Source organism: Enhydra lutris, unplaced genomic scaffold (genome assembly GCF_002288905.1).
Source record: "Enhydra lutris kenyoni isolate GAN:26980312 unplaced genomic scaffold, ASM228890v2 scaffoldscaffold12, whole genome shotgun sequence".
Classification (NCBI taxonomy): Eukaryota; Metazoa; Chordata; class Mammalia; order Carnivora; family Mustelidae; genus Enhydra; species Enhydra lutris.
The window spans coordinates 80,428,125-80,440,707 of NW_019154096.1; the positions used below are offsets into that span (position 1 = coordinate 80,428,125).

Genomic DNA, 12,583 nt, shown 5'->3' on the forward strand with positions numbered 1-12,583 from the left:
ACCGTGGTTCCTCGGGTCACCAGCTCCCATTCTCTGAAGGAGACGGACTGCTCTCCCAATCGGCCGGCCAACAGTCAGCATGTCTAGGAAGGAAACATCCTCAGACTGGCCGGGGCACTGCTGGCAGGCTTCAAGAGAGGCCCACAGGGCTGGGGACGGACCTGGGACACCCGCGCCCACTCACTTTCCCACAGGATGCTGGCCCGCAGCGCATTGTCCTGCAGGAATGTCGGCCACTGGTTTGCCAGGATGCTCCTGACCCCCACCAGACTCAGAAGGACGGCGGTCTTGATGGGGTCCTCCAAGGACAACTGGGGCACACTGGGGGGGATCGAGGTCCAGTGGGACGGCCTGAGCCAACCCCAGGCCACAGCCCAACTGGCACCAAGTATCAGACTGACAACTCTTCAGGTTCTTAAAAGACTCAAGAACCACGTCCCCCCCACCCCCTGCCCGCTTGAAATGCTATTTAACAAAACAAGGCTCCCGGAGCTTCGGGACCCACTCCCAGCCTTGTGGTGGAATCAGAAGACAAAGCATCACGGTGAGATGGGCCCCGGCTCAGCCACCTTGGCAGCCCACATAGGCCCTGGGGTGCGTGGGATGTGGGGAGCTTGGAAGCCAGGGCACCCCCCCAGCTGCCAGCCCTCTGCCCCCTGGCCCAGTCCCCACAGGCCTTGGTTTGCCGCTGGAACTCCCCTCCCTCCTCCACTGCACACCCCCCCAACAAGACTCTTCCAGGAAAGAGACTGGGGGCAAATGGCTCCGCCCATGGGACACAGGGACACTGTGTTCCCCGCCCCCCCAGGGAAGCACATTCATCAGTCATAGGCCCTGGACACCCCCATTCAGTGTGTGGAGGCCAGGCTGCTGGCTCCAGCTGGCATAGGGGGCCGGCAGGCACCTTTTCTTCTCGGAGTTCTCCATATGCCGCTGCATGCTCTCGTAGGACCGCGTCAGGTCCAGCAGGACCATCATCTGGCACTCTGCGGGGCACAGGAGGGACAGTCCTTCAGTGGCACTCCCAGGAGCAGGAGGCCGGTGAGGCCCGGGGTGTTCCCCGGGGTGTGGGAGCCTCAGGGAAACGCAGCCCAATATGCCCGAGGCTCAGTCCTGACGTCCATACACCCTTTCCCAAGACCCACCGGCCGCACCAGCACACGGGGACATTCTCTGCCTCGGGAACCCCACACCCTTCCAGTCATCTCGTGCAACTGGCTCAGCTCCGGCTCCCCAGCATGCCGGGGATGGTCGCAGGCTCACGGAAACACTCAGCCGTGGGCAAGCCGGGAGCCCCACGCGCGCAGAGTTGACTCCCCCCTTCCTGCAGTGGCCTGAGGACAGGCACCGGGATCAGCCTCAGTCAGGAACAGGGGCTCCAGGAGCGCTGTTGCTCCCGCAGGAGCCTGCTGGGCCTAAGAATTCCTCCGACCCCACACATCTGAGAAGGCCTCGTTTCTACGTCCACTTGGGGCAAGGAACGCGCCCCTGGCAGGCTTCCCGGGCTGGGCGGGCTTTTGCATGGCCCGTCCCCAGGGGGCCGAGAGGGAGCCAGACCGCAGATAATGATGTGAGGGTGGTCAGGTGCCCTGACCATGGGACACATGTCCACGTGCTTGTTGTGCTCTTGTCACTGGGCTACGTGCCTCTTGAGGGTCCCTGAAAAGGCTCTCCTAGCGACGGTGTGGTGCGGCCGGTCAGCCCCTGCCTCGGGACAAGGTCACTCAAGAACGAGCCAGACCGCCCACTCAGAAGTCCTCAGGGGGCAGCCAGAGGGACCGCAAGGCCTAGAGTGCCATGTTTACGGTGGGGGGGGGGCTCTGATCAGTGTGTTCTGGAAATGCCCACCGTAGCCCTCCTGGACTCTGCAGGCCCAGCTCTGCGGGTGACCCTCCCAGCTCCTGCCTCTGGCTGTACCGGCCAGGTCTGATATTCTGAACTGGGTCTCTGAGAAATGGAGGAGCGGGACGAGAGCAGGAGGGGACATCCCCCAGAGCCGCGTTGTGCTTGCCCGGGCCCCCTGAGCCCTTCTCCAGACAGTGACCGATGGGGACACAGGGGCCTTGCTCTGTCCCTGAGTGGACACGCCTCACGCACTTCGGGGGTTGCTGGGGGCCCCGAGGGACCGTCTCACCTCGTAGGTTCATGGCAGCCAAGCGCTCCACCAGGACGTGGGACAGGAAGCTCTCCATCCCGTAAAAGAAGAAGCCGCTGCAGCTGCCCAGGAGCTGCTCCCACTCGGCCTGGCTGCGGAGGGAAGCAGGGTGCCCGGCGGGCGGGGCCAGAGGCAGGCGGCGGGAGTCAGGGTGCCCCCGGGGCGCTGGGGCCCGGACCACATCTGGCCCTCAGCAGCAGGCCGGTCCGACCCTCAGGACGTGCTCTGAAAGCACAGCCTGCCCTGCGCTCTTCACTCCCCGCCCCACCCCTGCCAGGACAAGACTAACGCCCACCCTCCTGCAGCAGCGTCGACCTCCGTCTTGGGTTCTAGCCCCCGGTTCTCCCGAGAATGGACCTCGGGTACCCGCAACGCTCTCTCCTCTCGCTGAGCAGTGGCTCTGGAAAGGGCTGGAAGGACTCTTCCCGGATGGCCAACCACTCCCAGGTTTCTGAGAGAACGCACGGGGGCGGGGGGGGGGGGGGGCGACCCCGCCCCCAGCAGACCCCGCCCCCAGCAGGCCCCGCCTCTCCCGCAGGCCCCGCCCGCGTGCCACCCTGCCCTTCTCCAGCAGGCCCCTCTGCAATGCTGTCCCTTCTCCACTCACAGGCCCCGCCCACTCGGGCCCCGCCCCACGGGCCCCGCCTTTCTCTCGCAGCCCCGCCCCACAGGCCCCGCCCCACGGGCCCCGTCCTTCCCTCCCGCAGCCCCGCCCCATGGGTGCCCCACCTTCTCTCTCTCTCTCTCTCTCTCTCTCTCTCTCTCTCTCTCTCGCAGTCCACAGTCCGGCAGTCCGTCCCTCTCTAGCAGGTTCTCCCTCACACACACCCCTCCAGCCCTCCCACCTCCCCACCCGCCTCTGCAAGTCTCAAGTCCGGGGAGCCAGGGGCACGCCCTGTACTGGACTGGCTGGGGGACCCCGGGGCAGCCACACACTCCCAGGGGCCAGGTCCTCGTCTGTGAAGCGGGGATGGGGACAGTGAGGCCTCCATGCAGGCGCCATGAGGACCAAGGAGCCTACTGTGTGATGAAGGAAGGCCAGACACTGGGATCCTCTGCGGATGGGGTGGGGGGGGTTGACAGGACAGAATGGGGGGCTCAGGGTTGGGGGGAGCCTGAGGGAAAGAGGAAAGAGGGACGAGGGGGAGGCGGAGGACAGCAGTCCCTCCCACCCTGCGTGCAGCTCCCCCGCCAGCTCACATGGACCTGCTGGCTGCGGGCAGGGTCCCCAGACGCCCCGACACCAACCTGGGGACGTGCTTGCTTCCCAGATGCCCCACCCAGAGCGCAGTGAGCGAGTCTCGGTATCTTTCCAAGATGTCCCGCGTGACGAAGACAGGAGTCAGCTTTTCTGCAGCAGGAATTGAACGGACACAAAACACGGGAGCTCGTCTCACAGGTGGGACTCTGAGGGGCGTGGGCAGCAGGCAGCCCCTGGCGTGGCCCTTGGCGTGGAGATACCAGACGTGCTGGAGTCGGTGTTTGGTGCTTGTGCAAATGCCCGTGCTCCCTCCCTCCTTTGTAAAGAGATTTTACACTTGATCTTGGCCAAAAGGCCGAGAAGTGATGGAAAGAAATTTTAAAAACCCGTTTAGAGGGGCGCCTGGATGGCTCAGTGGGTTAAAGCCTCTGCCTTCGGCTCAGGTCACGATCCTAGGGCCCTGGGATCGAGTCCCACATCAGGATCTCTGCTCAGCAGGGAACATGCTTCCCCCTCTGCCTGCCTCTCTGCCTGCTTGTGATCTCTCTGTCAAATAAATAAATAAAATATTCAAAATAAAAAATAAAAAAATTAAAAAAATAAAAAAAAACCCATTTAGAAAAGAACCACAGAAATTAGACACTTAGGCTGCAGAGGGTGGGGGGTGTCCGGCTCTGGGAAGGGGGCAGCGTACCTCACTTCAGGGTTCACTTTTCCTACCATATCGTCCTGACTTGGCTGTGATGGCCACAGGCCACAGGACCCCACTGCCCCCACCCCCTGTGGTCCGTGGAACGGGAGGCCGCCGAGGGCAGAGCCCGGAGGGTGGCACGTGGCGTGTGTGTGAACGTGTGTGCGCGTCGAGGGCCCGTGGGAAGCGCTCACCGATGCCCCGCGCCTCCTCGTAGGGGTCCACGACGACTAGGTCTGGGTTAAGGAGAAACAGCGCTCGCCCCGGGGTGTCCCGGGCAGCGGGGGCCATAAAGGATACACTTGAAGTTGTCGGCGTCTACGACCATGCAGTCATGGGGGAGGAGCCGGGGCGGGGCGTCCTGCACCAGAGATGAGGGTCGTTGGGGGCCTGGGTCCTGCGGTGGGGGCCCCGCCCCCCGCGCCCACCTGCCACCTTCTGTCCCTTCTTCGCAGGGCTCCTCTTCCTGCCTCGGCCCTCCTTCCTCACGGCCCCCTCGGCTGTGGACAGCAGAAGAAGGGGGTGTTTGGGGCTGGCACAGGCCGTGGCACCAGCATTCTGAACACACAAAATGCCCCCGAACGGTTCACTTTAAAATGGTTAATTTTTCACCTTAATAGAAAAATGCATAAAGTGTTGAGAACAACTGGCTTTCAGGTTCGTAAAGCCGGGAGAGCCGGAGTTTCTGAAACGTGAAGGCGCGAGGCCCGGGGCAGAACCGTCACCGGAGGCCCCGCGGCCGGCCTGGCTGTCCGTCCGCCCAGCGCGCCCGCCGCGGCTCAGTCAGAGGCCCCGGGCCCAGCGGCTCCTGTGCCTGCCGCGGGCGGACGTGCGCGTCTCTGTTCCAGCGGCTGCCGGATTCTGCGGCAGAACCGCGGTCGGCCCAAAACCCAGGACAGTTCCCTTCCCTTCTTTCCGCCCCCGCCGCTCCTTTCTGCCGGGGCAGCTCCCTGGCTGTGCCGTCGGCCCGGGTCTGCACGGGCTTCCCGGGGCGCGGGGTGTTCCGTGTGTCCCGCTGGCGGAGAGCGTCTGTCACGAAGCACACATGGACCCGCTGCTCCCTTCCTGCAGCGACGGCCCCGTGTACACGTCCGCTCTCCCGGAACCCGATGTGACGACCCCTGGGAGCTCTTGAGGGCAGGCTGGGCGGCGCGAGTTGTTTTTCTTTCTTGCGCTGCTCTTGGCCATTGGGGTGTCGGGGGCCGACAGAAGCCTGGGACGGGTTGTCCCCTCTCCCTCCTCTCAGGGAGGGCTGTTGAGACTGATGTGAACTGTTTCTGGAAAGTCTGATGATCTCAAAGGAGCAGCTCTGTCCTCTCCTTTCCGGGCCAGTTCCGGGAACGCGGGCTTTTCCCTCGAGTCTGGGAGCTGTTTTTCCACAGGACTTGGTCCGCTTTGCCTCAGGGTTCAAATACGCTGTCCTCAGGGCTCTTAGGATCTCTTAAGTCTCTGATGCATCTTTGAGCTGGTGTCTTTTCATTCCTAACTTTGTGTATTTGTGCCCCATCCGCTTTTTTTCTTGGTCATTCTTACCAGAATGTGTCTATTTTACGAGTTTTTAAAAATGTTTATTTCCAGATGCCGGGGGGGGGGGGGGGCTCAGTTGTTAAGCATCTGCCCTCGGCTCACATCATGATCCCGGGGTCCTGCTCTGGGCGTGGGCCGCTCCTTGCTTCAGATGCTGTACTGGGATCCTGGGATCATGTCCCGCATCGGGCTCCCCGCTCGGTGGGGAGTCTGCTTCTCCCTCTCCCTCCCCCCACTGGTGCTCTCTCCCTCTCTGTCAAATAAATAAATAATGTATTTTAAAAATGCAAATTGTTTTCTGTTTTGTTGTTGTCTGGTCACGTGCTATTGGGGTTGGGTTTTTCTCCCGTTTCATTTGCTGTCCTTGCTCCAGCTGCGGGAAGCCGGGGCTCAGCTCGCGCTCCTCCAGCACCCCCTGCTCTGACACAAACGTCCAGAGCTGCGAGGCCCTTTGCACCTGCTGCTCTAACACCGGTCTCGGGCTTCCTGTGGTCACGTCTCCTGAGTCCCGGGAGACCTGCAGAAGCTGGTTTCTAGTTTGCACGCGCATCGGCCTCCTGGTCGTGGCTTCTGTCCTGAGGCGGCTGTGGCGGGGCTGATGTACGCCATGGTCCGGGCAGACGGAGAACGTCCCAGTTGCTGCGCAAGCCTGTGTCTGTCTGTCCAGGCCCGGCTCAGACTCTCTCCGCTTCCCCTGTTGATGCGGCCGGCCGGACACGCGGGTGAGCGCGCTCTACCTCAGCGGGCCGGGCCGCCCGTCCTGCCCTGGGCGTGGGCTGCTCCTTGCTTCAGATGCTGTGAGGCGCAGAGCGTTTATCCTGCTGGTGACCCGACCTTTGTCACCCGGGAATGAGCCCAGCCCTGACCGTGCGCCTGTGGTCGGTCTGGTTCGCGTGACGGCCTTGTCACGCGCGGTCACGGAGCTGGCTGGTGCGGCCACGTACTTACTTCTGACCCGCGTGGACTCAGTCCCACCGCGTCGCCCTTTGAGTTTTATTCTTCCCGCTTGTCTCTCGCTGGCTGCTTGCTGCTCGGGCGAGGTGTCCGCATCGGTTGTTCTCCCTGCCGGTCTCCTCTGTTGGTCTGGAGTTCAAACACCGGTTCTGTTTCTGGAGGTTCTCCTGAAAGACCTACCAGGAACGTTTCACCCTCAAACATGCCTGCGCCAGAGCAGCTCCTGGCCTCGGGGTGCGCAGGGCCCTGGCACTCAGCGCTCGGCAACGCGTGCAGACCTGAGCTCACACTTGGCCGGCATTTCCCGTAGCTGCTGCAACGAATTACCCCACACGTGTGGGGTCCCACAGACCTGGAGGTCAGGGTCGAACGGGGTCCCCCTGGGCAACAATCAGGGTGTGGGTGAGGCGCTGGGGAGAATCCGGTTCGGTCTCCTGCAGCCTCTGGTGGCCACGGCGGGGCCTCCCCGTCCTCAGAGGCAGCAGCCCGGCCTCCTCCCGAGTCTCCGTGACCCTCCTGCCTCCGTCTTGGGAGGAGCCGGTGCTGTCCTTGGGCCTCCCGGCTCATCCAGGACACTCTCCTGTGTCAGCTCGGTCCCCGGGTCCCACTCCCAGATTCCAGCCAGCAGGGTGTGCACACGTCCAGGCCACCACTCCGCCCGCCACCCTGGGGTGGCTCTTCTCTGCCGCTGCCACTGACCCTGGCCACGCGGAGCCGAGGAGAAAGGACACTCCCATCAAGGGTGCTCACGCGGGGAGAAGCGGAGCCGCACCTCCCGCTGTGGGGCAGGGAAAGCAGATGTACTTCTGCGGCGTCATGGGAGAGTAGCTTCATGCCGTGAGGTAAGAAAACAAGTTTTAAAAAAGACCCAAAGCCCCAGCAAGTGAGAAGAAGGTTGACGCTTTGGCTCTATTAGAACATCGTGCTGGAAAGGGACCACATAGGCCCGTGAAGGGACAGGCTACAGAGTGGGAGGCGGCTTCTGTCCCTCACTTAAATGAGAAGATCCAGATGGAACCTATGGAACCCCACAAACCGAAAAGAACAAAAACCAGAAAACTGGCAAAACTTGGCCCTAGACACGGACATGACCAAGTCTACAACGTACCCCGGAGCGTGGGACAGCATGTTGCCGTCCTGCTGTTTGAGGGGGTCTCGGACCCCGCGAGCTCGCCCACGGAGGGCCCTCCCTGCTGGTCGCGGCCGAAACTGTCCGAGGAGGGCGCGTGTGCCGCTGTCCGTCTCCCCCCGACGCCTCCGCTCTTCGTGCCGCTCTCCCTCTTTTCCTGCCTTTTTTCCACATTCTCCTGAGCTTTGTGCTCCCCTTGCCTTCACGGTGTGTGGGGGACAGGAGGCTGTCACTCGCCACCGGGCTGTCTCCGTTGGAAGCTGGGGTCTCTCCTGCCCTCGCTTCTGTGTGGCCCGTGGCTGCTGCTGAGTTCTCGTCCCTCTGAACACCTTCCCTGGACTCTCCTCTCCGCTTCCTCTGTCTGGGGTTTATGGAAACTTCTGGACACATGGGCTTATGGTTTTCATCAGATCATCAGAATTACTAATTCCTGTGTCCCCCTCCGAGGGCTCCTGACGCCAGGTGGTCAGCTCTTCTGGGTGCATGGCCCGTCCTCCATGGGTCGGCCGTGTTTCAGGGACCGGGCTCCACGCGGCCTGTCCTCTGCTGTCCGAAACCCACGCTCTACCTATTCTGGTCTTCACTTGTCCCACTGGAGGGCAAATCTGGTCCCTGTTACCTCCTCCTGATGGAAGCCAAAGTCCAAGCCAGTTGTCTTTAACTGAACCGCTGCCCGCACAGAGCACAGGCATCCGGCACTGGGCACGTGGGTGCGAACAGCCCCCGGGACACGCACGTTCAGCCCGAGTGCGCGGCTGCCCCCGGCCTGAGTGCCCTCTGTCCTCCTGGTCCCCTCCCTCACTGCCTCTCACCACCTAGGAAAGGAGGAGCCCTGTGGTGGGTCACACCCATCCCCGCCTTTGAACAGAGCTTTGTGAGGCAAGAACAATGTGTTGTGTCCCCTTCAGCCTTTAGCCCCTCGCAGACACTGGGCGCACGGCAGGGGCTCTCCGACCACCTCCGAGCAGACAAGGGCCTGGAAAAGAGCGGGACAGGCGGCATCGGACAGGAGCGCACGCGAGGTACTTCAGACGGGCCCAGACGAAGGGTCAGTGTGAGCGTGGCCCGGGGCGCCCCTTACCTGTCTCCTCCTTACGGAGGCGGTTGCACAGCATCTGCAGGGAGAAGTCTCGGGACAGAGCGGAGACCGTCCCCTCCTCGAACACGGGAAGACCTTCCAACGGCAGCTCCAGAAGATGCTTGTCCACAATGAGGACGACGTTGTCTGCAGCGTCGAGCTGAACTATAGACCGGGGGGACAGCAGCTACAAAGGCAGCAGGAGACACGCTCCCACGGATGGGCAAACCCCTGGGTGGGTCTGTCTGGGTCCGTCTGTCCGCGGGGCAGCTGCTGGATCGCACACACAGGGAGAAGTCTGGGCTGGGCTTGGCATGTGAAGAGTGGGGCCTGGGGCGCGCCAGGACTCTCTGGGAGGATGGACGCTGGTTCAGGCTGAGTCACAGTTCAGACCCAGGCAGGGCCCATGTCACAGGGCCATCGGGTCCTCCGTGTTTCAAGGACCTGCCCCCACTGGGGCAGCCAGTTCCCAGGGCAGGTCCAGGAATGTCATGACTCCTCCCAACCTCGGAGCCCCCCTTTCAAAGAATGAAGACATATAAGCTAAAGGACTTGCACCCCACGATATGGCAGACTCTCCAGGGGCCATGCAGCCCTTGGAGCAGCTATTGGACCCGCCTGGCCTGGGAGAAAACCTGCTCTTTGTGGCAGGTGTAAGGGGACAAGGGGCCAGGCCACTACACCGGGACTGGATTCACCGTACACACAAAGTAAAAGCAAATCACTTCAAAGTGATCAAAGGCCTTAATCTAGGGAATTTTTAGGGCAGAATCTCATTCATGAAAGTGATCTCAGGTGGGCAAACTCTGGCCCCTCACCCTCAGGGCCGGCCCCAGGGGGCTGGTGCCCTGGCGTGGGAGCTGGAGCAGCCATGTCTGGGGCGTGCTGCTGGCCCGAAGTCCCCGCCAGGCGCTTTTGGGAATCAAAACACCCTTGGATAGAGCAGCCTGCCTTTCTCTTCTATTGAATAATTCCGTGCGGGCGACAGAAAATCAACCAATGAAAATGCCCTTGAGAAAGTGATTTATAAAATGGCAGGTGCCAGGTTGAGCGGCTGAACCCGCTCGGACAGGCCACAGCCCAGCAGCAGCGGCACCGGGCACATCCACCCTTCCTTCAAGGTCAGCGGATCGCGCACACAGAAGCTCTCTGCCCCTCGTGTCATCTGGGGTGCGCACACTCAGGATGGAGGCGGGCAGCGGGACAGCAAACAAACAGCACACACGGTCACTGCCACGAGCACCCCAGGCTGCCACTTCCCCAGGAAGGGCGAACACGCCGGGATCGGCGGGGCTGTCGGCAGAGGCCCCAAACCCCCACACAGGGGACCTCCCACCTCTCTGGGAGCCCCTCTGGGGAGGCCTGTTCCCATTCCGCCTGGGCTCTCCCAGAGGGACGGGCAAATCCCAGCCCAAGTTCTCCAGCAGAAGCTCCCCTCAGGCCCCCACTCACCATGGGACAGGGACACTTTGCTTTCCTTGTCTTTGCCCTTTGATTTCCCGTGGGAATCTGCAGCGGCCGTGGGAATCTGTGTTCTGGAAGTCAAAGGCATGTCCTCAGGTTCTTACAAACATGTAAACATCACACGTACTAAGAGTAGGAGGGACATCAGGGCAGTGAGTGCCACGAGGCCCTTTCCATGGCTCACTCTCGGGGACCGGTCTCCCTGCGCTGGGGGCCGGCGATAACGGCACACGCAGGAACAAATGGGGCTCAAGGTTGTCTCCGACCTCCTGGCAAGTCTCAAAACTACCATGTGCCCAAGCCCTCCAACTCCTTCTCTACCGAGCCTGAATCACAGGGACTCGGGACCTGGGTCACGCCCCCACGTCCCCTGCCGGCAGCAGCAGCGGGGACCAGAATGGCCAGGACACGCCCCCAGAGAAGACTTGGAGCAGCACGAGGGCTGGATCCTGACGACAGAGGGTCCCAAGTCGGGCGTCGTGGATGCGAATTCCGCACGGCCTGACTCAGCTTCACGGCGTTCGAGGCTTGGACGTCCACGTGGTAACAGCGTCCCCATGCCACAGCCGGCTCCTTCCAGGATTCAGGGAGGCAGCAGAGGAGGCCTGCAGGCTGAGCCCCCCACCCTGTCCGCCCCAGCTCCCAGGCACCCTATCCCTGACTGCTCCCAGCATTTCAAGGCCCTGCTGGGGACAGAGAGATGGTGACCCTCCTGTCTGTCCCAAGAAGGATGCCAACTTGGGGCCCAAAGCCCACCCCCAACCAGGAGATGTGGCCGGCCCCTCCCTCGCCCCCCGCAGACTCTGCCCTCGGAGCTGGCAGCCCACAGCAGGCACCTGGCCTCAGGGCAGCTGAGCACTGGGAACAGCGGCCTCAGGTAATCCTCCGTGGACGCAAGGAAGTCACTGAATCGCTGCAGAGACCGTCCTTCCCTTTCCAGGCGCGCACTTTCCAATTCCTGTGCCAACCCAGACGTCACCCCGGGATCCCGAGCGTCTGAGGGCGGGGGAGGGCTCATAACCCCCAACGGGGGTAGAGCAAAGAGTGGGAAGGGCCCTGCGGAGCCCTCAAACCTGCCCTTCCCCCCCAAAACCTGGGCTCCCTGCACCCCTCTCTGCTCCACCACCAGGGCCTGCCCGAGCCCCGCAGACTGTGCTCCTCGCCGCCTCTGCCTGCCGGCTCCTCCTCGAGGCCCCCGCCCCCCGCGCCCCACCTGGTGGTGCCTCTGCTGACACCGGGAGGAAGCCAAGCTCAAGGATTCCGAGAACCGGCTACATGTGGGAACCCCCACCTGGGCGTCCATCAGTGCCCGGGTCTGGATGGCGGGTGCCACTCACCTAGCGCTCCCTGCCCCACCCTGCTGCAGCCGGACCGGGACCGCCCCCCTGCACTGTGGCCGCGGCACCCTGGGAGTTGGGCTCAGGGGCCTCACCAAGCCTGAGCTGGGGGCCGGGTCTTCGTTGTTGACCTTGGCCATCTCCCTGCACTGCTGGGCACTGGCCAATAGGCAGGAGAGGGTGTCTGGATTCACGGCCACCCGCGCCACCTTGCAGGAGCCTGTGGAGAGCGACACCCTTCCTGTCCCCACCCCATGGCCTAACAGACCGCCCCCTGGGGGGTGTGCATGGGCACGGGGAGTGGGAAGCGTGAGCAGAGGGCGGGCACGGGGCTTCTCCACGTCCCGGCTGTGGACACAGCTGGCTCGGGGACGCTCAGGAGGGCTGGCAGAAGGGGGGACACAGACAGATGTCTCCGTTCCACAGCCTCCACCGCTTTACATGAAAGTTTAAGTGGAATTATATGCCTGAGATGTAAGGAAGAAAGTGGGAATGTAGTATTTTTTTGGGAGAAGAAATCCTGGAGGGGGGGAAGGGGCAGCTGGTCCATATCTGTGCGTCACTGGCCCCAAGGGCTGTGGGGGTCCAGGAAGCACACACCCCACCTCCTTCCCGGTCTCTCATGGGCTCAACAACCCCATGCAAGCACAGGAAGGGCTGGGCCCCAAGTGTGGGTCGTGGACCCGCCTACAGCACATGTCCCCGGGCCATGTGCGCACCCCCGGGGCTGCAGATGAGGCCTGTGGCAGAACTTACCTCCCACTTGGAGCAACTTCCCTTTGGCCGCGGGAACGGGCCTGGGTCTCTCATAGGCAGCGCAGTACAGATGCGTCCTGTGGGCAGGACGCAGGGCGGGGTCACCAGACCGTGGGGTCCCAGATGAGCCCCAGAGATGCAGACTCCGTGAACCGCATACCTCCATCCCGGCCGGAGCCCCTCCCCAGGATCGCCGTGGCCACATCGGGAGCCAGAACTGACTTAGGCCCATCCGCGCTGCACCCGGCGGGCCTTCTGCTCCTCGGTGAGGGCGGTCTGCGGCCACCGCAC

At 62.8% G+C, this 12,583-nt stretch overlaps 1 protein-coding gene across 1 annotated transcript in view; it reads right to left on the minus strand.

The window, feature by feature from the left end:
• Positions 1–12,583, minus strand: part of LOC111145045 (cilia and flagella associated protein 46) — a 91,240-nt gene that overhangs the window by 995 nt on the left and 77,662 nt on the right. Inside the window, exons 47-59 of the mRNA XM_022499658.1 lie at positions 12,293–12,369; positions 11,632–11,756; positions 11,036–11,157; positions 10,188–10,270; positions 8,739–8,900; positions 4,483–4,547; positions 4,348–4,408; positions 4,242–4,277; positions 3,404–3,506; positions 2,135–2,247; positions 905–986; positions 185–321; positions 3–83 (exon numbers count right to left, since the gene is read on the minus strand). Of these exons, the coding sequence (XP_022355366.1) occupies positions 3–83; positions 185–321; positions 905–986; positions 2,135–2,247; positions 3,404–3,506; positions 4,242–4,277; positions 4,348–4,408; positions 4,483–4,547; positions 8,739–8,900; positions 10,188–10,270; positions 11,036–11,157; positions 11,632–11,756; positions 12,293–12,369 (1,247 nt within the window). The remainder of the gene's footprint in view (positions 1–2; positions 84–184; positions 322–904; positions 987–2,134; positions 2,248–3,403; positions 3,507–4,241; positions 4,278–4,347; positions 4,409–4,482; positions 4,548–8,738; positions 8,901–10,187; positions 10,271–11,035; positions 11,158–11,631; positions 11,757–12,292; positions 12,370–12,583) is intronic.